Source organism: Primulina eburnea, chromosome 6 (assembly GCF_022965805.1).
Source record: "Primulina eburnea isolate SZY01 chromosome 6, ASM2296580v1, whole genome shotgun sequence".
Taxonomy (NCBI): Eukaryota; Viridiplantae; Streptophyta; class Magnoliopsida; order Lamiales; family Gesneriaceae; genus Primulina; species Primulina eburnea.
In genome coordinates this window covers 28,308,751-28,333,682 of record NC_133106.1, presented here as the reverse complement: position 1 = coordinate 28,333,682, position 24,932 = coordinate 28,308,751, and the positions used below count along the sequence as shown (strand labels likewise).

General features: G+C 38.0%; 2 protein-coding genes across 4 annotated transcripts; one reads left to right on the top strand and one right to left on the bottom strand.

Moving 5' to 3' along the window:
- Nucleotides 1-856: 856 nt before the first annotated feature.
- LOC140834063 (uncharacterized) lies at nt 857-3,967 on the top strand. Of its 2 annotated transcripts, XM_073198680.1 has the most exons (2): nt 1,179-1,419; nt 1,511-3,967. In XM_073198680.1, exon 2 carries the CDS (start codon nt 1,550-1,552, stop codon nt 3,701-3,703), a length of 2,154 nt encoding a protein of 717 aa, XP_073054781.1. In that variant the 5' UTR covers nt 1,179-1,419; nt 1,511-1,549; the 3' UTR covers nt 3,704-3,967. The 2 variants fall into 2 exon arrangements, with proteins under 2 accessions (XP_073054780.1, XP_073054781.1); XM_073198679.1 differs by having other exon boundaries at nt 857-3,967.
- A 230-nt stretch (nt 3,968-4,197) lies between these two features.
- On the bottom strand, nt 4,198-7,770 carry LOC140834062 (actin-depolymerizing factor 3). 2 transcript variants are annotated; one of them, XM_073198677.1, is made up of 4 exons: nt 7,628-7,751; nt 7,151-7,184; nt 4,844-5,109; nt 4,198-4,747 (listed from the first exon to the last, which is right to left on the bottom strand). In XM_073198677.1, the coding sequence occupies exons 2-4, from the start codon at nt 7,157-7,159 to the stop codon at nt 4,597-4,599; spliced, it is 426 nt and encodes a 141-aa protein (XP_073054778.1). In that variant the 5' UTR covers nt 7,160-7,184; nt 7,628-7,751; the 3' UTR covers nt 4,198-4,596. The 2 variants fall into 2 exon arrangements, with proteins under 2 accessions (XP_073054778.1, XP_073054779.1); XM_073198678.1 differs by lacking the exon at nt 7,151-7,184 and having other exon boundaries at nt 7,628-7,770.
- Nucleotides 7,771-24,932: the final 17,162 nt, after the last annotated feature.

Sequence of the window (24,932 nt, the reverse complement as noted above, 5' to 3'; positions counted from 1 at the left end):
TAGTAATATTACACTTTTGTTTTTTTGTTTTTTTATTTCAACACACACTTTAATTTTTATTTCAATCATTCAAATATCAATTTAGTCCCTCCATAATTTGTCAATTTTCACTTTAGTCCATCGATAATAATAAAAAAGATTGTACACACACGCAACGCGTGTGCAGAGTAACTAGTACCAATTAAGTTTAGGACCATTATAATGTCATTCAATTGTTGAAGGACACAAAAAGATAGAATCTAGGCCGAGCAAGACGCGCCCCAGCGGGCATTTTTACCTTATTTTTCAGGTTTTAGGAGATATTTTACCACGTTTTTTATTAGTATACTTTGTAAGTTGGGTCACTGACATAATTTTGAATATTGTTATCCATATTTTGAGTTTTTCTTTCAAATTTCAAAAGCTTTTTGCTTTGTTCAAATAGCAAAATCAAAATTATCAAGATCCAATCTTTGTAGCGTTTATAGGTTGTTTTCACACGAATTGTCAAAGACGAGTTATTTGAATGTTAGTTTGAATTTCAATTGTTCTATATCGCATTGTTTGTTACTAATATTTTCAGAGTTTAGGGGTGAATATCATAAACAATTTATTTGTTTCAAAAAGATCGGGACAACACACGGATTCTTTTTCTTTTTGAATGGAGAACGTGACTTCGTTTTAGATCACATTTGAAAAATCACATCACTCAATATATACAAAATGATATGACTCAGTGGCATTATTCATCAACATCATGCTAACAGATTCATCGAATCATGATACTTGAGTTTTCTCAATAGTTTATAAATATTTGAGTTACACAATTATTATTAAATGCTAACTTTGAAAATACTGGGTCTATCAAACTAATGGTGCTGTGAACGATCCTTTGAGAATTTTAAGTATAACTGTGTCTTGAGTACTGTATTTTCTGTACCCTCCGCCGTATGAAAGATTACACTCTTTTCCCCGGTGGAACTCATAGGTTCCCTGCAGTAAAAATTCCCAAAAGAGCTGAAGAAATCCCTAATTTCGAACCCCAAATCACATGAAACCCTCGATTCGTCCCTCAATTCCCTTACCTAAACTCAGAACCATCGTCCCTGAAACCACCCACCACCTCCAACAAGATGATGACGATAATCTTCTGTCGATGCTAAACGACATCATACGGAGCAAACAGAGCTGGACAATTTCTTTGAACAACCCCTTCGTCTCCACTCGCCTGAATCCGACTCACATCGAGAGACTTATCCTCCAAAATGTTGATGATTCCAGGTTAGTTCTCCGTTTCTTCAACTTTCTTGGACTTCACAGGAGCTTCCACCATTCCACGAAGTCGTTTTGCTTGCTGATTCACTCGTTGGCACATTCGAAACTTTACTGGCCGGCGTCGTCGCTTCTGCAGACCCTTTTGCAGATAAATGGGGAGCCCAGGTCCGTTTTTCGGGAATTGTTTGATTCTTACAGAGGATTCGATTTTTATTCGGTTTATGGGTTCGATTTACTGGTTCAGAGTTATCTTCAGGGTAGAAGAGTTTTGGATTCTGTGCTGATCGTAAGATTGATGAAGGAGTGCGGTTTGTTTCCGGAGGTGAGGACATTGAGTGCAGTGTTGAATGGGTTGATTAGGATAAGACAGTGTGATATGGTGCTCGGTTTATTTGATGAATTTTTTGCGGGTTCTCGGCTTGAGCCGGATGTTTACGTGTATACTGCTGTCGTAAGAAGCCTGTGTGAGTTGAAGGATTGTGATAAAGCAAAGGAAATGGTGAGTTGGGTGGAGAAGAAGGGATTCAGATTGAATGTGGTCACTTATAATGTGTTGATTAATGGGCTTTGTAAAAGTGGGAGAGTGTGGGAGGCAATTGAGATTAAAAAAAGGCTGGGGCTCATGGATTTGAGAGCTGATGTTATTACTTATTGCACGCTGGCTCTTGGGTTCTGCAGAGTGGAAGAATTTGTGGTTGCACGAGATTTGGTGGATGAGATGGCTGCATATGGTATTGTCCCAAGTGTGGAGGCTTTATCGAGTGTTGTCGATGGGTTGAGGAGAAAAGTGGGCATTGACGTTGCTTATGACGTGCTTCATAAGGTGTCGAAACTTGGGGTGGTGCCTAATTTATATGTTTGTAATTCCATGATTCATTCTTTATGTAAAGATGAGAGGTTCGATGCAGCGGAAATGATTTTCATAAAGATGAAGGAAATGAGGTTGGTAATAAATGATATTACTTATAACATTATCATTAATTCGTTATGCAAAAGAGGAAAATTGGAAGAAGCCGTTCTGTTTCGTGACAAAATGTTTGATGCCGGAATAATGCCAACCATTTACTCCTATAATATGTTAATTGATGGGTTGTGTAAGTTGGCGAAACTGAATCAAGCCGAGTCTCTTTTTGTTGAGATGAATGAGAAAGGATTGGTACCCGACATTGTGACATATACATCACTAATCGACGGCTTTTGCAAGCAAAAAGGAATGAATAAGGCACTCCGGTTATATCATGAGATGACAGGCAAAGGGATTTCACCGAATGTTCGTACATACACAGCACTTATTTATGGTCTCTGTCATTCAAATATGATAGCTGAAGCAAGCATGATGTTTGATGTGATGGTAAAAATGAATGTTACTCCAAATGAGGTAACATACAATGTTTTGATAGAAGGTAACTGTAAAGTGGGTAACGTTACTAGGGCCTTCGAGTTGCTTGATGACATGATAAATAAGGGCCTCAGACCGGATACATATACTTATCGGCCACTGATCTCTGGGCTTTGTTCTACTGGTAGGGTATCTGAAGCGAAAGAATTCATGGATGACCTTCAGATGAAACATCACAAGCTAAACGAGTTGTGCTATTCTGCACTTTTACATGGTTATTGTGAGGAAGGAAGATTGAAAGATGCGTTGAGTGCTTGTGGAGAGATGGGGGAAAGAGGTATCTTCATGGATCTTGTATGTTATTCTACGCTGATTGATGGGTTTCTGAGTCAGCATGATGCAAAAGGATTAATAAATACTTTAAAGGAGATTTATGACAAGGGATTGAAGCCAGATAATGTTGTTTATACCAACATCATTGATATGTATGGAAAGGCTGGTAATCTTGAGATGGCTCTGGGCCATTGGGATGTAATGCTCACCGAAGGGCTTTCCCCAAATGTCGTTACATATACCGTGATGGTAAATACTCTATGTAAGGCAGGATCTGCGGAGAAGGCGGAGATTCTTTGCAAAGAAATGCTGATAAATGGCATCCTACCTAATGAGATCACATACGGATGCTTTCTTGATCATCTTACTAAAGGAGGGAACATGGAAGAAGCTGGGCAGTTGCATACTGCAATGGTTAAAGGGTGTCTTGCCAACACCATCACTTACAATATTCTAATTCGAGGTTTTTGCAAATTAGGCTGTATCGAGGAAGCTGCTCGAATCCTAGTTGAGATGACCAATAACGGTATATCTCCTGATCACATAAGTTACTCGACTCTTATCTATGAACATTGTAGGATGGGTGATTTGAGAGGAGCGTTCCGATTATGGGATATCATGCTAAACCGGGGTCTGAAACCTGATTCGATTGCTTACAACTTCTTGATTTATAGATGTTGTATAGCTCGAGAAATGGACAAAGCTTCTAAACTGCATGGTAGTATGGTGAAAAGAGGTCTAAAGCTAACTCAGACAACCAGTGCTTATCTTATTTGAAGCCACCATTTTCCAAGAAGATAAAGTTTCGAAACTAATTATTTTAGATTAATCTAACTGTTTGTAACATAGAATAGAGTAGAAAAGGAGCTGCCTAATGTAGGACTTGCGACGAGGAGAGCAATTTCGGGACGAAATCTTTTCCAGGGCTATGCAAGATGGTAATGGAACCTTCAAATGTCAACTTCTCATTTTGGTTTTGTGTCTGTAGACTTTGTATGAATTATTCATTGACGATTCAATTGGAATAAAATTACGACACACTCGAAACATGCTTCCGATGTTTTTTAGGTCAAGGAATTATGCCAATTATTTAGGACCAAGAAACGAGTCAGAAACAGGATTCACATTCTTCAGTCTCATAATCCTGTTTGTCTGCAAATTTTTGTAAATTGAGAAATGGGGAACCAAGGTTTCAAGTCAACCTAATTACCACATAGGTCGAACTACCGATTTCGACCAAGATTCGAACTCATGTGGAATACAAGGACATAAATAAACACATAAAAGTTTTTCATTGTACATTAGCAATCACATGAGGAGGCTTAATTCAGTTTGGAGGATACAATCAGCAACTTACAACAAGAAAACCAAAAGCAAATTCGTGAAAGACTGCATTTTTGACAAACTGCAATGATGAAAGCCAATAAGTCAGATTACATTTCTGAAAAATAGACGCCAATCCAATAATTGATATAACCACCATTTCTAATATAAATCCCACAAAATAAAATCAAAATCACGGAATTGGTTCTGGAGTAACGCCAAGAATACAAAATAAAACTTCAGCAACACACCAATATCATAGCTTAGACAGTTTCCATAGTTCCACAAACTATTAACAGCTCCCGAGTAAAGTAAAATCATACTTCACTGCAACCCTAGAGATGCCTTTAGTTTGCACGACTTTTGAAGACTTCAAGGTCCATCTCAGACGGATCGGTTGCTTGAAGCTCTATCTGAATGCCATCTAATTCCCTCTTGAACCTGTCCTTGGAGCTAGCATAGATCATTTTGTTACGGACCCTCGCAGTATCAGGGGACCTAGGCATGAATATAGGAAAAGGAATGGGTACCAGTAAGATAACAAAATGAATAAAATTCTTGGGGATTGTCATGTGAAAAGGGACGAAAAATTACCACGCAATAAAGAAAATCCTGCTCTTTGGGACATTCTCTTTGGTAAGAAATTCAAAGTCAAAGACGGCGTATCTGCACTCATCAGCAGGAAGGAATGTAATGAAGTCATCATAAGTTTGACCAGGTTCACCGAGCTTTTCCACCATAACCTGTTTTTGTTTTTCCTCGATCTTATAGACAATGAAGCGGTGTGTCCTTTTAGTTTTCAATTCCATAAATTTTAGTTTGCAATCATCATGCACTGCCATTCCGGATGCTGAATTAGCCTATGTATACAAAATAGGATTCATCTTAACATTATCCTCACATCTAGATAGCACAATAACTTTACATTTCCCATTCAAATATATGGAGAAGTGGATGTAAAGGCAAAGGGGAATGGAGAAAAACGGTAAGATGAAACAGAGAGGATGGAGTCTCACAAACCAAAACAGAAAAACGAAGAATAGACACATTTTGGAAGGGAAAACCAAAACTCACTATTGCATAGAAAAACTTGGAAGGAACTAAATCTGGACAATTGTGAAATTTTGGCTCACCAAACTAGATGCAATTGTGTTGAACAATGGTTTTTCAACTAAATTTGAATTTCCTCTGCATCAACACTACGGAAGGTTGCCACAGAGAACTCTTTATAAACAATAAACATAAAGGGGCTTATATACTATTTGGTAGGTTGGGTAGCTGACTCAGATCATTTGGTAGGTGTGGCAACTACCTGACTCAGATCTTCTGACCTAACTGTTTTAAGAGGTATAAGATGTTTTACAAAGACATCGTTCATTGATTTTTACTATTTTTTAATCAGGAGATTTTTTTTGTTGATAGGTGTCGATTTAACGGGTTTAACTATGTCATGTTGAGTCCATTATTGCATTGTTTATGTTGTTTCGAGTATGTTTTAACGTTTATTTATTGTTTGTGCATATTTGTCACTACTCATGTGAATTTATTAATTGTAAAAGTGGCAAAAGTTGAGGATCGGAGGTGGCGGAATGCAGAACTTGGCAAAACAAATCGCGCTAGGGCAGTCAAAAAATATCACCCAGCACGAATGGACGGAATCCTAATACTTGGACAGCACAATTCACGCTAGGCAGTCAAAAATTACCACCCCAACACGAAACTAAGAAACATGGGGCTGGCAGAACAAGTCGCGCTAGACCGGTCAAAATTACCCCCACCAGCACGACCCGGAGATAGAAACAAATCTGCGCGGATTGTTAGGGCCAGGAAGGAAAGAAATTGCGGACTCTATTAACATAAAAAGAAATATAACCTAGGAATTGAGGGGGAGCCGCCGCAATCATCAACCGCCAAGGAGAGAAATCTAGAAACGTAAAAGAAGGGAGGAGTCATGAAGGAACAAGAACCGCAAACACTCGTTTGTCTCTTTTCTACTTATTTTCTCTTTCTTTTTGTTAGGATTGAGGGGATTCTACCCATAGACATCTATGTCGTGATTGGATTTTATTCTTGAACATACTTGATTATGTTATTGTATTTTATTGCATCTTGGGATTATAATCAACTTCGAAGTGTTTTTATGTGTTACAATTGAGACCGACAAAAGATTTTATAATATGATGTGGTAACATAATCCACGAATCAACAACTTGTATAAACATATGAGGTTGGATAAATGTTGATAGTTATAGTCCAATAGATGAAAGCTAAAGGAACGGTTCGTTAATGCGATTGCAGTTGTGAAATAACACAAAGACACTAATTTACTGCATTTTGTTAATTAGATTAATATAGCTCGACAAAGTATATTGATAGATTATAGAATCTCGTCAAAATTATGACTTATGAATTGAAATTCAATCATCAGAGAAGATTAAGAGATAAGGGAAATGAGATCCTGACAATTGTTTGTTTATTATTTTAATTTAAATTATTAACATTGTATTTGATCCATCTCTTTATTTGAATTTCAATTTAGTTTATTAATTCATCCACTTTTAGTTTTAGTTAACAAAAGAATTGAACTTGAGATAAATTTGTCACATATCAATCTCTGTGAGTCGATACTCATACTTGGTACACTCTATTAAAAATTGACCCGTACATTTGTTGTAATATCGAGTAGGTTGGAAATATATAATTGTTATAAATTAAAGTGCTAGAAATCTCGATCATTTGTCAATATATTAAAAGTATTTTCCGTATGATTTAATATAGTGTAAGGCCCCATTTCCTGAATGAACTCGGACAAATGAAGGTGCTCTGTTATACAAGACAATTACGTGAAAAGCAAGTCCCTAAATTAAGGTTTCTAATGGCTTTCGGTATTGTAAGGTGTACCTCTTCCATTCACACCATCATCTTTTCTCTGAAACTGCCACAAAGTTTGACCAGATAAATTACAAAATCTATGATATAATCAATTTCACGCCCAGACCGAAATCATTTCGCTAACAAAGTATTACCATTTTATTGCAGTAATAACAACTTTCCAGCTGAAAATAGAATCCATAAACATTAAACTTAATAAGAATAATCCATTCCAAGATCGATCAACACAAACTTCAGTCATCGCAGAATCCAAGCATAAACTAATGAAACAATAGCAAATCAGGTCTGAAAATCTCGATAAATAAAAAAAATAAAACCAATCACAAAAAAATTCATAGTTGCAAGCATCTAATTAAGCAGATCATGAACATCGCAAATCAGAAGGAAACTAAAAGTAACCGACTGAGTAAACACCGTTAAATATTAATTAAAATTTAAAAACATAAATGGAAAAAAAAAGTAAAAGCAAGGATAAAGAACATGTACCATCGTTGCGAGCTTCGATCGGAGAAGATGGAGGGAATTCGGACAACAGAACCTGAAACGAAAGGATTTAGGGCTGAATAAAGCCGCGTCTGTTTTGGAGAAGATTTAGTTAGGGAATATATAAAAAAGTGGTTTAATCGATATGAAGTAAAATCGAAAGTCTCATCAAAAAAATCATTTATATATTTAAAAATAAATAAATCAAATAAAATAAAATATTATTAAAATAATAATAAAGTTCAAACTCAAAGTAATCATATTATATATATATATATATATATATATATTATATATATAAAACCCAAGAAATAAATTTTAAATAAAAAAATCAAACTTGTTTTTAAAAAATTAAAATATGTGAACCACTGGGACCAATTTTGACCGATCAAATAGTTTTTCAATACTTTTCAGACTAAATATGTGACCGATTTGACCGTGAATCGGTCGAACCAACCGATCCAATCCAATTTGCAAAACATTGGTTGAGATTACAAAAGTCGCGACGATAGATATGAAAATATATATTGATCAAGACATCAATTCTATGTCACCGTTAAAAGTTGTACAATATTAATCTATTCATAATTTATTTATCTAATATCATTTTTATTATGTCATATTAAATCAATCAAATCATTCGATATAAATTACAATATTAAATAAATAATATTATTAATATTTTATTAATTATTAAAAAAATTATATTCAATTATTTTATATCAAATTTAATCATTCAAATCAAACAAATTATTATTTATCAATCAAATCAAATATTATATTAACTATTATTTTTATCTCTTTTTTATTATATTAGAATATTTAACTTCACATTATTATCTTATCTTTAATTTCAAATACACGATCAAAACAATATTTATTCTTTTATATGAGCCCATTAATTTTAAAGATAAAAAGGACTTGATTTTTCTTAACTATATGTTGACATTTATATATACAAATATAATTATTCATCATTTTATTCAGTATGATCTCACAATAACAAGTGATTTAAGTAGTCAAATATCATCATTATACTTTATAGAGTGTGTCTCATATGAGACCGTCTCACGAATCATAATCTGTAAGACGGGTCAACCTTACTCATATTCACAATAAAAAGTAATACTCTTAGCATAAAAAGTAATATTTTTTCATGGGTGAGCCAAATAAGATATCTGTCTCAAAAATATGACCCGTGAGACCGTCTCACACAAGTTTTTACCTTCTTTTTATTAATATTAAAAATTGACATCGAGAATTCGTTAAGTAATTTTTTGTTTGAAAACTTTCATTATGTTTATGTTTATGTTTATGTTTGTTTGGATTATGCCCAACAAATGACAATTTTTAAAAAATTTATTTGCTTTTTTTTATACTTGATAAGACAATAAATAGTTATTTAAAGAAATTAAAAGTCTCGTGTAATTTTAAAGACTGAATTTATGAATTGGTCACTTATCTGGTCTGTAGTAGCCCGAATCCTATTTATTTAAATAAACATGATTAAGTATCTTTAATTAAGTAAATCATGTGTAATTTGTCTTTAGAGTTCGTGTGAGTAAGCCGAGGTGTAGCCGAGGTGTCGATTGAGTTTTAGTATTTGGTTGACACGCCTGCCGGGCAGGTGTCAAGTGCATGGTAATTGTTGGACACGTTCATGCATGTAAGGTGAGGTGTCTTTGTGCATGCTGCCTAGCGACAGATGTCCGGATGCATGGGATTTGGTTGACATGTTCATGCAGGTAAGTTCCGAGCTGAGGTCTATAAATAGGCCATGGGATTTCTCATTGTGAAGGGGGTACTGTGTGTTTAAATGCAAGTTTTAGCTCTCTAGAGCAGCCCGGGAAGGGAAGATCAGCCCGGGAAGGGAAGATCAGCCAGGAAGGGAAGAGCAGCCCAGAAAAGGAAGAGCAGCCCGAGAAGGGAAGATCAGCCCGGCAAGGGAAGAGCAGCCCGGCAAGGGAAGAGCAGCCAGGAAGGGAAGATCAGCCCGGGAAGGGAAGAGCAACCCGAGAAGGACAGAACAGCCCGGACAGAGCAGCCGGGCATAGCCGACGGTCCGAGAAGGGCAGTCAGGGAGCTCAGTATCGTCAGGGCTGACGACGGACTAGACCCGATTGATAGGATTTCCTGTGGGACTAGGATTGCTTTACTAGAGGTACGAAAGTACTATCCGAGATATCCTGGTTGAGTATACATTCTTATATGTGTTGCATGATTATTTGCTGCATTGATATATGTCATATGATGCATGCTATTATGTCACGCTTATTGCTGCATGTTGCATTTCATCTTGAGCCGTATCTCTTTCGAGATAGCCTTTATTGTTGAGCTGTATCTCTTTCGAGATAAGCTATATCTTGTGGGGCCGCTCAGCCCTGTCTTGTGGACGCATGGACACCGAGAGTACACAGTGGCCGACGGGTCCGGAGGGCTTCGGTGATCCGGGACATTTTAGGTCCACGTCTGATCTTGTAGTGGATGCAGTGACCCAGAGGAGTACCTGCGCGGCACTATCCACTTGGCGCCTCTAGACTGAGCATATTGAGATCTTTTGGTGACTCTTGTTTCTTGACTACCCTGGTATCATATCATAGCATGTGCATTTCATATAGGCTTGTATACTCATGCTTTTGTACTGGGCGTTCTTATCGCTCACGTCCTCGTTTTTCTTTATCTTGGACACCCCATTCCCACGGGACAGGTCTCAGGTTGGAGGGCTCAGGAGGAGGAGGAGGACATTGAGTAGCCATTTGTTTTAGTTATCAGTATTGCTTTGTTTCGAGACAGTTGTACCATTTATTTGTTGTTTGTATTATTCTGGACTTCGATTGGGTTGTATATCTATCGTTTGTTGACCTTTTCCGCCATTATCTCTGATTGTAATTAATTAAGTTAATTGCATGCTTAAATCTTGATTAGTAATGATTCTGGAACGGGTCACTACATTTATGGTATCAGAGCATGCTTATAATTTTGGGATATAGATTCTGTTTTGGGATTTCCGTTGACCATTTTACCATTTTTCCCCATTCTATCTTGTAGCGATGGCTGACCACCTTGGTGATGAGAGTAGTCAGGGGAGTGTAGGTCGTTGGGGTGACCAGGGCGATCGTAGGCGTCATCGTGAACATCGTCATCGTCGTGATGGGCCTAGGCGTTTTGAGATGCACCGTTTCATTCAGATGGGGCCTAAGCCTTTAGTCGGTGGTGAGACTCCCGATGTTGCTGAGGATTGGTTAGAGCGCATGGAGAGTTGTTTCCGTGCATTCCAATGCACCGAAGAGCAGCAGATGGAGACCCTTGGTTTTCTTCTCGAGGGCCGTGCGCGCAAGTGGTGGCGATCGACTTCTGCGCCGATAGTCCAGTCTCAGGGTAGGGTGACTTGGGCCGAATTCCGTGCAGCTTTCATGCAGCTATATTTTCCTCCAGCCCTTCGCCAGGCAAAGACGATTGAACTTCTGAATCTTAAGCAAGGGAGTATGTCTGTTGATGCATATCAGCAAAAGTTCTTCGAGTTGTTACCCTTTGCTCCTCATATTAGTGGCAGTTCTGAGGCCAAGTATGACCATTTCCTTCAGGGTCTTAACCAGGAGATCTTTGATCGAGTCACTGTCTGCGATAATCCTACTTCTTATGATGTGTTAGTGAACCGGTGTCGCCAGGCAGAGATCAGTCTCCAGCGTGGTAGATCTATTCTTTCTTCTAGACCTCCGAATACTTTGAGCCCTCGATCTCAGTCTTTCAAGAAGTCAGGTTTTTCTTCTTCTGGATCTGGATCTCGGTCTAGCGGTGTTTTTCGCTTTGGTAAGAAGAAGGTTTCTTGTGTGCATTGTGGGAAGAACCATCCATCGGAGCAGTGCCGATCAGCCGCAGGAGCTTGTTTTCAGTGCGGAGAGATGGGTCATCTTAAGAAGAATTGTCCTCAGTTGCGAGGTGGAGCAGGATCTGGTTCCGGATCTCAGACGACTGTTCAGCAGAGGACACAAGGTCAGGCAGTGGGCGGTTCAAATCTTCGACCTCGTGCCCAAGGTCAGGTATTTGCGTTGAACCAGGATCAGGCTGCAGATGAGACAGGGAGAGTCATAGCAGGTACTTTTTGTTTATGCGGTATTCCTGCTTTTGTTCTTATTGATACCGGAGCATCACATTCATTCATTTCTGCACGATTTGTTAAGCGTCATAAGTTACCGTATGTTTCTCTAGACGTCATTCTTTCCGTTTTTACTCCGATGGGTCATTCGGTGTTAGCAAAGCGTCTAGTGATGGGTTGTCCTTTAGATTTTGAGGGTAACGAGTTGACTGCGAATCTTATGATCCTAGAGATGGAAGATTTTGATTGTATTCTGGGTATAGACCTGTTGACTACCTACCGAGCTACTGTGGATTGTTACCAGAAGCTTGTTCAGTTTCGTACGACTGAGAGCTCTAGTTGGTTTTTCTATGATGAGGGAGCGCGACCTCCGATGCCAGTGGTATCTGCTCTGAAAGCCTGTCGTGCTTTAGAGTCGGGCGGGGAAGGCTACCTCATCTATGCGATTGATTCATCCACAAGTAGTGTTGATACAGATGATATTCCAGTGGTTTGTGAGTTTCCTGATGTTTTCCCAGATGAGATTCCTGGTTTTCCTCCGATTAGAGAGGTGGAATTTGGCATCGAGTTAATACCAGGGACTACACCGATTTCTCGTGCCCCCTATCGTCTTGCTCCGTCAGAGATGAGGGAATTGAAGCAGCAATTGCAGGATCTTCTTGATAAAGGTTATATTCGCCCGAGTGTTTCACCTTGGGGAGCTCCAGTCTTGTTTGTCAAGAAAAATGATGGATCGATGCGATTGTGTATTGATTATCGCCAGCTGAATCGTGTGACGATCAAAAACAAGTATCCATTACCTCGTATTGATGACTTGTTCGATCAGCTTCAGGGTACCTCTGTTTACTCCAAGATTGACTTGCGATCGGGTTATCATCAGATGAGAGTCAGAGACGATGATATTTCCAAGACTGCATTTCGTACTCGATATGGGCATTACGAGTTTCTAGTTATGCCATTCGGATTGACAAATGCGCCAGCGGTGTTCATGGATCTGATGAACCGAGTCTTTCGGGATTTTCTAGATCAGTTTGTTGTGGTTTTCATCGACGATATCTTGATTTATTCTCACAGTGTGGAAGAGCATACCCATCACTTGAGGATTGTGTTGCAGATTCTTCGCGAGAAGCAATTGTATGCTAAGCTGAGTAAGTGCGAGTTCTGGATTAATCGTGTAGTATTCCTTGGTCATGTGATTTCCAAGAAAGGAGTTTCTGTGGATCCTAGCAAGATTGAGGCAGTGCTGAATTGGTCACGTCCGACGACAGTGGCCGAGATTCGTAGTTTTCTAGGTCTGGCAGGGTATTATCGTCGCTTCATCGTGAATTTCTCTCAGGTAGCTAGACCATTGACGCAGCTTACTCGGAAGGATGTTCCATTTGAGTGGTCATCTGAGTGCGAAGATAGTTTCAGAGAGCTTCGTCGATTCTGACTTCTGCACCTGTTTTGGCGTTACCGTCAGGATCTAATGGTTTCCGTGTTTACACCGATGCCTCCTTTCAAGGCTTAGGGTGTGTGTTGACGCAGAATGGTCATGTGATCGCTTATGCTTCTAGACAGTTAAAATCTCACGAGGAAAAGTATCCTATTCATGATCTAGAATTGACAGCTATTGTGTTTGCACTGAAGATCTGGCGTCATTATTTGTACGGTGTTCAGTTTGAAATCTTTACTGACCATAAGAGTCTGAAGTATCTGTTCACTCAGGCTGAGTTGAACATGAGACAACGTCGTTGGATGGATCTACTTAAGGATTATGACTGTGTGATCAAGTACCATCCAGGTTCTGCGAATCTCACAGCCGATGCTCTTAGTCGCAAGGTGAGAGCCTCTGCACTTCAAACCAGTGCTATGTCTAGTGCTGTACAGGATTTTTGTTCGTTGGGGTTTAAATTAAAACATCGGAAAGGTATGGAGAGCATTCGTGTTGCTACTATTTTATCTGAGCCAACTTTGTTCAATCGGATTCGAGATGCTCAGATGTCTGATCTCAAGACTCAGAGATTAGCTCGGTTAGTTGGTGGAGATAGCAATTTCCATTATCAGTCTAATGGTCTTCTGTGTTTGTCTAATCGGGTTGTAGTACCAGAGGATGATACTTTGAGGGAAGAGATCTTGTCTCAGGCTCATCGAAGCAAGTTAAGTGTTCATCCGGGAAGCAATAAGATGTATAAAGATTTGAGGACACGATTTTGGTGGAAAGGGATGAAGCGCAGCATTTATCAGTTTGTCTCCAAGTGTCTAGTTTGTCAGCAGGTTAAGGCAGAGCACCGTCGACCGGGAGGATTATTGTTGAACTTACCTATTCCTGAATGGAAGTGGGAGCATATCGCGATGGACTTCATTACTCACTTGCCATTGTCTTCGAGGAACAGTGATGCTATTTGGGTAGTGGTGGATCGACTCACCAAGTCTGCTCATTTTCTGCCATATAACCGTGATTTCACTTTCGATCGTATGGCTCGATTGTATATTCAAGAGATTTTACGTTTGCATGGAGTGCCAGTCAGTATTGTTAGTGACAGAGATCCTCGTTTTACTTCACGATTTTGGGGTAGTTTCCAGTCAGTATTGGGTACTTCACTAAGTTTGAGTACGGCTTATCATCCAGAGACCGACGGTCAGACAGAGAGGACTATCCGTACACTTGAGGATATGTTGCGAGCTTGTGTTATGGATTTCGGAACCGCTTGGCAGGATCATTTGCCTTTGATTGAGTTCGCGTACAACAACAGCTATCATCGTAGTATTGGTATGGCACCATTTGAGGCGTTGTATGGGCGACGTTGTCGTACTCCATTATTCTGGGACGAAGTTGGGGAACGACATGTTGAGGGACCAGAGTTAGTCCAGCAAGCTATTGATAAGGTTGCAGTAATCAAGAAGCGGATTAAGACTGCTCAGGATCGACAGGCTAGTTATGCGAACACCAAGCGTCGACCTCTTCAATTTCAGCCAGGTGAGAAAGTGTTTCTCCGAGTTTCGCCTTTTCGCAGGATTTTGAGATTTGGTCTCAAGAGTAAGCTATCTCCAAGATTTATTGGTCCCTTTGAGATATTGGAAAGCGTGGGAGATTTGGCTTACAGACTTGCATTGCCGCCGTACCTATCAAGTATTCATGATGTGTTCCACGTATCTTTGTTGAGACGATATGTAGCAGATGAGTCTCACATCTTACATCCCTCTGAAGTTCAACTTGATTCAGATTTGTCTTACGTGGAACGACCAGTTCGGATTCTCGATCGCAAAGACAAGGTGTTGCGGAATAAGATCATTCATCTTGTCTTAATTCAGTGGCAGCGCAGAGGCACTGAAGAAGCCACTTGGGAGTTAGAGAGCCGTATGCGTTCAGAGCATCCAGAGCTCTTTTGAGTTGTACTGTAGTTGTACTATGGATGTACGTGTGTTTTTCCGTTGTAAACCAAACATCGGTTGTATTCAACAGTATTTGAGCTGTTTATCGATGCTGTGATTTCGTTTCGTTCTTCTTCTAGTCTGATTTCGAGGACAAAATCTTTTTAAGTGGGGGAGAATGTAGTAGCCCGAATCCTATTTATTTAAATAAACATGATTAAGTATCTTTAATTAAGTAAATCATGTGTAATTTGGCTTTAGAGTTCGTGTGAGTAAGCCGAGGTGTAGCCGAGGTGTCGATTGAGTTTTAGTATTTGGTTGACACGCCTGCCGGGCAGGTGTCAAGTGCATGGTAATTGTTGGACACGTTCATGCATGTAAGGTGAGGTGTCTTTGTGCATGCTGCCTAGCGACAGATGTCCGGATGCATGGGATTTGGTTGACACGTTCATGCAGGTAAGTTCCGAGCTGAGGTCTATAAATAGGCCATGGGATTTCTCATTGTGGAGGGGGTACTGTGTGTTTAAATGCAAGTTTTAGCTCTCTAGAGCAGCCCGGGAAGGGAAGATCAGCCCGGGAAGGGAAGATCAGCCAGGAAGGGAAGAGCAGCCCGGGAAGGGAAGATCAGCCAGGAAGGGAAAAGCAGCCCGGGAAGGAAAGAGCAGCCCGGGAAGGGAAGAGCAGCCCGGGAAGGGAAGATCAGCCCGGGAAAGAAGAGCAGCCCGGGAAGGGAAGAGCAACCCGAGAAGGACAGAACAGCCCGGACAGAGCAGCCGGGCATAGCCGACGGTCCGAGAAGGGCAGTCAGGGAGCTCAGTATCGTCAGGGCTGACGACGGACTAGACCCGATTGATAGGATTTCCTGTGGACTAGGATTGCTTTACTAGAGGTACGAAAGTACTATCCGAGATATCCTGGTTGAGTATACATTCTTATATGTGTTGCATGATTATTTGCTGCATTGATATATGTCATATGATGCATGCTATTATGTCACGCTTATTGCTGCATGTTGCATTTCATCTTGAGCCGTATCTCTTTCGAGATAGGTTTTATTGTTGAGCTGTATCTCTTTCGAGATAAGCTATATCTTGTGGGGCCGCTCAGCCCTGTCTTGTGGACGCATGGACACCGAGAGTACACAGTGGCCGACGGGTCCGGAGGGCTTCGGTGATCCGGGACATTTTAGGCAATGTTTTCAAAACCGGACCGGAAAAACCGGGGCCGGTTGACGGTTCAACCGTGAACCGGCCTCCAGACCGGTTCCGGACATAAATAAAAAACCGGAAAAACAGGTTTAACCGAAAAAAACGGTTTTAACCCGGTTCAACCGGCAAAACCGGAAACCGGAGGGTCAGGAAAACGGCCGGGTCTGGTGAAATTATTCAAAAATGCCCAGAGATCGGCGACGGTTATTTTCAAAACGTCGCTAATATATCGCGGTTAAAGAATAACCGTCTCTCATTTTAGCGACGGTTTTTGTTTAAAACCGTGATAAATAGCGACGGTTTTGATGTTTGCTACTTTTTTTATAATTAATCTTGATGTTTACTTGGCACTTAAATTTGGTCATCCCTATTTGGTTACATGTATGTGTTAATTTGGATTTTTGAATTTGAAAAATGATTTTTATTTTGATATTTGTTGTAATTTTCATCTTAAAAATTAAATAAAAACTATAAAAACATAAATAATCAATATTTTACTATTTTATTTATTATATAAAATAAATAAAATATTAATTTTATTGATCCGGTTCGACCGTCCGGTCGAACCGGTTGAACCGGTTGAACCATTTTTTAAGGCTTGACCGGTTCGATTAACGGTCCGGTTATAAAAACACTGATTTTAGGTCCACGTCTGATCTTGTAGTGGATGCAGTGACCCAGAGGAGTACCGCGCGGCACTATCCACTTGGCACCTCTAGACTGAGCATATTGAGATCTTTTGGTGACTCCTGTTTCTTGACTACCCTGGTATCATATCATAGCATGTGCATTTCATATAGGCTTGTATACTCATGCTTTTGTACTGGGCGTTTTTATCGCTCACGTCCTCGTTTTTCTTTATCTTGGACACCCCATTCCCACGGGACAGGTCTCAGGTTGGAGGGCTCAGGAGGAGGAGGAGGACGTTGAGTAGCCATTTGTTTTAGTTATCAGTACTGCTTTGTTTCGAGACAGTTGTACCATTTATTTGTTGTTTGTATTATTCTGGACTTCGATTGGGTTGTATATCTATCGTTTGTTGACCTTTTCCGCCATTAACTCTGATTGTAATTAATTAAGTTAATTGCATGCTTAAATCTTGATTAGTAGATGATTCTGGAACGGGTCACTACATGGTCAATTTGGCTCTCGCCTCATTTGGGGATCCATTTTTTAAGTTCGACTCATGCCCCCGAAATCTAAAGTAAGACACAGATAATGGGACGATTGATATGATCTTGGTTTAAATGAATGGTTTTGCCCTACTTGAAAGTAGTTAATTTTTTGTTTTCAAAACATTGAACGTAAAGAATAGGTCTCTTGTGAAACAGTCTCACGAATCTTTATCTGCGAGACGGGTCAACCCTAGCGATATTCACAATAAAAAGTAATATTTTTTTAATGGATGACTCAAATAAGATATCCGTCTCACAAAATACGATCCATGAGACCGTCTCACACAAATTTTTGCCGAACATAAATATCATTTCCCTACTTCCATTTTTATTCATGGGACCTTTTCTTGTCCCACTTTTACACAACTTTCTCTCTTCTACGATCTATTTATTCTTTATATCTTCAAATTCTTCACCTCTCTCAAACTCCATTTTAAGGTCTCACCTCATTTGAAATCCGTCGAAGCAAAAAGTAGTGTTCTTAGACTTTCGGTAAAACCCACGAAAAAATTCATGATAAAATTGTTAGAAATTTGTTGTTCTTTTCTTGTTCTTCTCACTAGGGGGAAATGTTTAGACAAATGGGAATTTCTGGAAATCCTTATATCAGAGGATTATATTAAGTTAAAGTCAATTGTGTCTTATTTTCCATTCATATCTTCTATAGTTTTGCAAATCATGAACAATCTATGCTAACAGTTCAACGGTCATCTATACAAATGTGTTGAAGATCAGATGAAGTTGATATCATACAATTAATGATTATCATGCGATTAGGCTGTATTAACAAGTCGAAAACACATTCTTTAGACACTCATATGGATTGAATTAAATAAACATATATTGCATATTTTTAGTGAAATTTTTCGCTCGACACCAACTAGTCTGGTATTAGGATGTAGCTCTTGTAGTAATTCCCTACGTGTGTTCTTCGTATCTCCATCTTTAATATTCGAATTAGGTCTACGAACAAATTACTTGTTCCTCCTCTAATTTGCACTAGAAAATTAGAATAAGTTTTTCGTTGAAGAAGAAAAATTCTAGAAACGGCTCAATCCCTTTTTTTTTTAGGATGGCCGAATTATTGGAAAGGAGTGGAGGATGATTTTCGAAAATCTTGCTTGCTTGAAGGCTAGGGTTATTGCTCCGTTACCTTAAAACAAAAACCATAACCTAATTTCCATATTTCAAGATTTAGGTTCCATAATTAACATCAATGTGTTTGATTAATTAATTGGACTAGTCCAACTAGTTTAATTAATTATAACAAAGTCCATTAAGAACTTTAATTATTTAGTATCTTATACTCGTACTCCTACAAGTCCATTAAACATACTTGCCACTATATTTAATTTAATATTTAATAAACTCAACTTTTGAGTTTAATAATTTAGATTCTCAAATTTTATAAATTCAACTACTTGAATTTATTTATCTCATAAATTCAACAACTTAAATTTATTCTTGTAAATTTAACTCCTTCAATTTTACTATATCATAATTGTACATAAATTGAACTCATTGAATTTATTTTCTCAAAATTTAATTATCATAAATTCAACTCATTGAATTTATTATATCATAATTTTATATAAATTCAACTCCTTGAATTTATTCTCTTAATATGAACAAAATAATATAGTGTTTGTGTGACCCACAATGGTTCAGGCATACAGATAGCCGTTGGTTCACAACTCTTTGTGATGCAGGACATTTTTCTTTATTTGGGCTTAGCCTAATTTGCCTCATTTCATGCACCAACATTTTGTCATGATAATTTCATAAATCATTTTCTGATTAAACCCATCGAATCATGGTAAGAGTGTCTAGTAGCATCGCCTCGTCATTCCCTAGGTATCACTGATAGTGCCTGCAAGAACCAGTCGGTTATGATTAATGTACTGAACGGTCCCTTCATCTCATATATTACGATCGAATCTACAATCATTGGTTCATCGAGGGTTGCATATTAAATTCGATAGCTATGTGATACAATCATGAATATTCATAGTGTAAGTACATGCACAACTAAGAACTCTTTCCTTAATGTACATCCTACACTCTGGCAAGAGAATTTATGCACTATTATTTCATTAGATCACATAGGATATCTACACATGTAGGTGAGGGGTGAATTCCTGACTACAATGCACTAGCTCCTACATATGTTTCAATTGCACTCAACCTCGCCATCTTGTGACCCTCGCGGAATTATAAACGAGTCAAAGCACAATCCTAGCATACAGAGCATCAGTGTTGTCTCAGGTGGTAATGACTAATCATGTAAAATCACAACCACATTTTTTCTCTCGATGAATGATAACAACTTGGAAAGTCCGAGGGAGGGATGCTTGGTACAATCATATATGATTACACATCTGCATGATTAGTGTAATGCCTGAAGTAAATATCACAATTTGTTGATTAGTAATGTGATATTACTAAATAATTAATGATTTTTAAAAAATGAAATATGACATATTTTGGTCATATGAAGTCCAAATGATTTGAAATTTGGATATGACGTAGAAAACTCAAAGATATAGAAGTTTCATGTTTTGAGTTTTGGAAAATTTGATCGTTTGACAGGTCCAAAGATATATACCGGTGTTAAAATGTTAAATATTATATATTATATTATATTATATACTTTTATTAATATAATATATTCTTTTATTAATATAATATAATATAATATTAAAAAAAAAAAAGAAAAGAGATAAATTTCAAAAGTTACGTGAAATTCATTCACAAGTTTTGACAGAAGGTTCGAGAGAGAAGAAGAATTTTGATTTTTCTTTTCTATTGTGTGATTTATCGGTTTATCCAATCGACGAACCGACTTTAGTTCTGGAATCGTTGACACGGGGTCTTCGATTTGAGGTATAAATTTTATAGTTTTGGTGATGTTTGAAATTCGTCGATTTCTGGAATAAATTTGATAAATTTTTAAATCATACTGAAATTGAAGATTGTTGAATAATGCATGATTTTAACGAAGTAGAGATGATTATAGTGATATTGTTTTGAATTATTCCTAATTTATTATAATTAGGGATTTTTAATTTTTGGATTGAGATTGGAGAGTTGTTTGTCAGTTGTTATTAAATCTGATTGTATATTCGGAGTCTACAAAGTATAGGCTACACGTTGATATAAAGTTTTCGCAATTTGATGGATGTTGTAAAATAGTCTATTATTTGATGTTAAATTAATTAGGGTGTATTTGATGGTAGTATTGTGAATTAAATACACTAGAATATTAAATTGTTGAACGATAAGAATTTATAATCGAGTTTTATATTTTGTTGAATTCAATGTTGTTGGGCTATTTGATGTTGTGCATTGAGGTTATTACGATTGTGTTGATACGGTGACAATGATCTGATAATTATTGTTGAATTATTTAGATACATCACAAACCTCAGGATCAAAGAAATAGCCAGATTATATATATATACTCGATTATCATGTACGTGTTGACGTACGAGCATATGTTGTTATTGTTTAGTATTGATGAATATTATTGCGTTGAACGATGATGAATCACCGAAATTGGGTGATTTGATTTTATATTTGTTGTTGTTTATTATTGTTGACTATCGTTGTTGGGAGACGTATCGTTGATGTTGTCATGTTGATGTTGTTCGTTCAACGATATTGCCGTCGTCGGTGTTGGGGTGCGACGTATCGTGGATGTTGTTATTCGTTCGACGATATTGCTGTCGCCGGTGTTGGGGTGCGACGTATCGTCGATGTTCTTGCATTGTGATGTTGTTGAGGTTGTTGTTGGCTGATTGTCCAGAAACGGCAAAGGGAGTATTTCTATTATGATTTCAGTTATATTTTATATTGTTAATATAACTGTTATGTATTACGATGATGATTGTTGTATATGCTCACCCTTTGAGGGCTGTTTCTGTTGGGCAGATTACAGGACTATGCATGAAACATGATAGTGGTGAAGGACTAGGCGTGTCTAGTCAAACAGTCCTGTAGTTGATAGTAGATAGAGACAGTATAGCTTATTGTCTTATTTGAGTTGTATGTGTGTATTTATTATACTGTTTATGCTGCATTGACGTAGATAGTGTGGTGATTGCACTATTTTGTCGTGTATGCATTATATTATGACGTCGTCGAAAAGAATTTTTTTATGACGTCACATGTTGTATGATTACGTGGCGAGGTTTGAGGCGCCACATTTGGACATCTTTATGCCCTTACCATGAAACACGGTACACAACATCACATATGTCAGTCTCAAGCTCAAGCGGCCTTTATCCTTGTTTTTAGGCGGTTGAATCGACTAGGAACGAATTCGGAATATACAATGTTTACAAATTAGTTTCAAAATCGAATTACGATCCTTTGTATTAAAGTATAATCAATGATTTTATATATGTTGATTGTGTGGATATAGAGATAAAGTGAAATGAAACCACAAAAAGTTAAATTATATTAAAACAAAGATTGTTTATTACACTCGTGAGGCCCGGGGCCGAAGAGGGCGGGGGGTGATCGCTGGTGCCATGAGGTGGCACGGAAAATGAGCGGCTCCTGGCAGGCTTCTAGGTGGAGGGAACATGAATGAACCGTTCTTACACCGGAAGGAGAGGGATTCCGAGACTGTTCAATGTAATGGATTGTACAGTTGAAGAGAGCTTAAAAGATTTGATATGTACTACTCATACCACGAAGGTGCATATTCTTTTCGGTAGCTCATCACATAAGAACTTCAAAGTTAAGCGTGCTTGACTTGGGGCAATTTTGGGATGGGTGACCTCCTGGGAAGTTTCCCAGGGTGCGTGTGAGTGAGGACATAAGCACGCTGGAAAGACCCGTCTTGATACAGTGAGGACAGTCGTCGAATCTGGGACGTTACAAGTGGTATCAGAGCCGACCTCTCCGAGTACGGTGTGGTTCGGGGACGAACCAAGCGGAAGCTGGTGGGCATGTGAGGCCCGGGGCCGAAGAGGGCGGGGGGTGATCGCCGGTGCCATGAGGTGGCACGGACAATGAGCGGCTCCTGACAGGCTTCTAGGTGGAGGGAACATGAATGAACCGTTCCTACACCGGAAGGAGAGGGATTCCAAGACTGTTCATGTAATGGACTGTGCAGTTGAAGAAGGCTTAAAAGATTTGATTGGTACTACTCATATCACGAATGTGCATCTTCTTTTCGGTAGCTCATCACATAAGAACTTCAAAGTTAAGCGTGCTTGACTTGGGGCAATTTTGGGATGGGTGACCTCCTGGGAAATTTCTCAGGGTGCGTATGAGTGAGGACATAAGCACGCTGGAAAGACCCGTCTTGATACAGTGAGGACAATCGTCGAATCTGAGGCGTTACAACACTTGAATCAATAAATTCTTTAACCAATTGTTGGCTTCCAAAATATCTATTCTAACATGTTCCTCTCAAAACCTAATTTTTCTTGTATTTTGGAAGCTTGCGTTTTATCAAGGATTTTATTACTTGTGGCGTCCAAACATTGGATACCATCAGTTCATATCTCATTTGTATGCATTGGGTCGATGTGTTGTTCAATATACAGATGTTTTTGCTTTCTTAACAGCACAAGGTAAAAGTATTGTTTTTTGTGTTTTGATCTTTGTTTCCATATGTTATTATTTCTAGTTATTTAAGGTTTATCTGAACATACGGTGACTCTTTACGATCAATACAATGACAACATTAGTGATCAAGTTTAACTTCTTCAATCATTCTTATTCATCTTATGAGCATAACAGATCTTGAAGGTTGAGTCTGGGTTGCAAGACTACCACATTGATCATTGTTGATTTGACGCTGACATTTAAGTCGTGCTCTAATGCTTTAAAGTGCTCCTTAATTGAGCTGAAATGTGAATATGAGCATGTGGATTGATGTATCTTCGCCCAAACAATGAATATACATGGTGATCAAGAACATATGTGCATTCTAATGATGTTAATAAATCTTTTTTTTTTTGTGTTCTAGATCACCTTCCTTTATATTTTTCGAGATTTCTCCATTTTGTAGTAGCCTCTTCTAATGGTCATAATTGATCTTCTCGAGCATCCTTACGGTTGTATGTGTTGACCTTTGTCCTTGGTTGTTGCCACATTAGTCCTTTTGACTTCATGAAGTTCATCGGTTCTGGCTGATCAAAGTGTGTTTCTTGGAACCGGTGACTTGTCCATTACAAATCATTGATTTATTAATGATTTGTTTACGTCAAAACATAATTTCTATCAAAATTATAATATCTTATATATATATATATATATATATATATATATATATATATATATATATATATATATATATATATATATCATACTAGAATCCATAATAGAAACTAAAAGATCTGGGGCACAAGCATAAAATAGAACTCTTCCTCGTGGGCCTGCCATTGATTGATGCTTCTCCTCCACGAGCATCCGTTTGTGAAAATTTGAAAAATAATTATATGAAAATTCCTCGTGGGCTGCCGTAGATATATATAACACTAGAATCCATTTGTTTTGAAAAATAATTATATGAAAATTTGAGGGATTGACTTATTTATACTATTTTTATAATATAGGGTATAATTTTTAAATTTTAATTTATATTAATGCCACGCTATATTAATAATAAAAAAAATGATTTACCCATTGTTCAAATCGTAAATAAATACCTAGAGACAAATCTCTATGTTGAATTCTTTAATTAGAATTTATAATTAAAACCTACACGGATTTTTTGCCCACTCTATCTATTTAAATACCCACCGGAAGAAAATTAATTTACTTGATAATGTGTATAACTAAATAATTAAGGCAAAAACTTGTGTGAGACGGTCTCACGGGTCATATTTGTGAGACGGATCTCTTATTTGGGTCACCCATGAAAAAGTATTACTTTTTATGCTAAGAGTATTACTTTTTATTGTGAATATGGGTAGGGTCGATCCGTCTCACGGATTATGACCCGTGAGACGGTCTCACATGAGACTAACTCAATAATTAAATATTCTTATTTACCCGAAAATATATAATTGTAGATCAAATCTATATTCACTATTCAAATGGTTTTGAGGGCAGAAAACGGTCCAATTACACTTAGTAATAAATTATATATATTCGATTAACAAGACCGTTAGAAATAAGGAAACAAACAATATGAAGTGCATAAATAAATGAGAGAGATCGCTTTCGGAGATAAATACTCCTACGTCACTAATTCTTCAACTTAAGAATAAAAATATACTGAAAGACTTTAGTTTTACAACGTTTTATAACAATTCACTTCTACTAGAATTTATCACGGTCAAAACCGAAATTTTCTGTGATATCTCAACACAAACTCTGGCTATTTAAGAACCCTAGGTTCACAAGAAACCAATACAACAACCAACAACTAGCTTTGAAGGCTGGAGTTGGTAGGGTGACACAATCTGATCCTTAGAAGATATGATATAAAATGATATGTGTGTGTTAAGTGATCA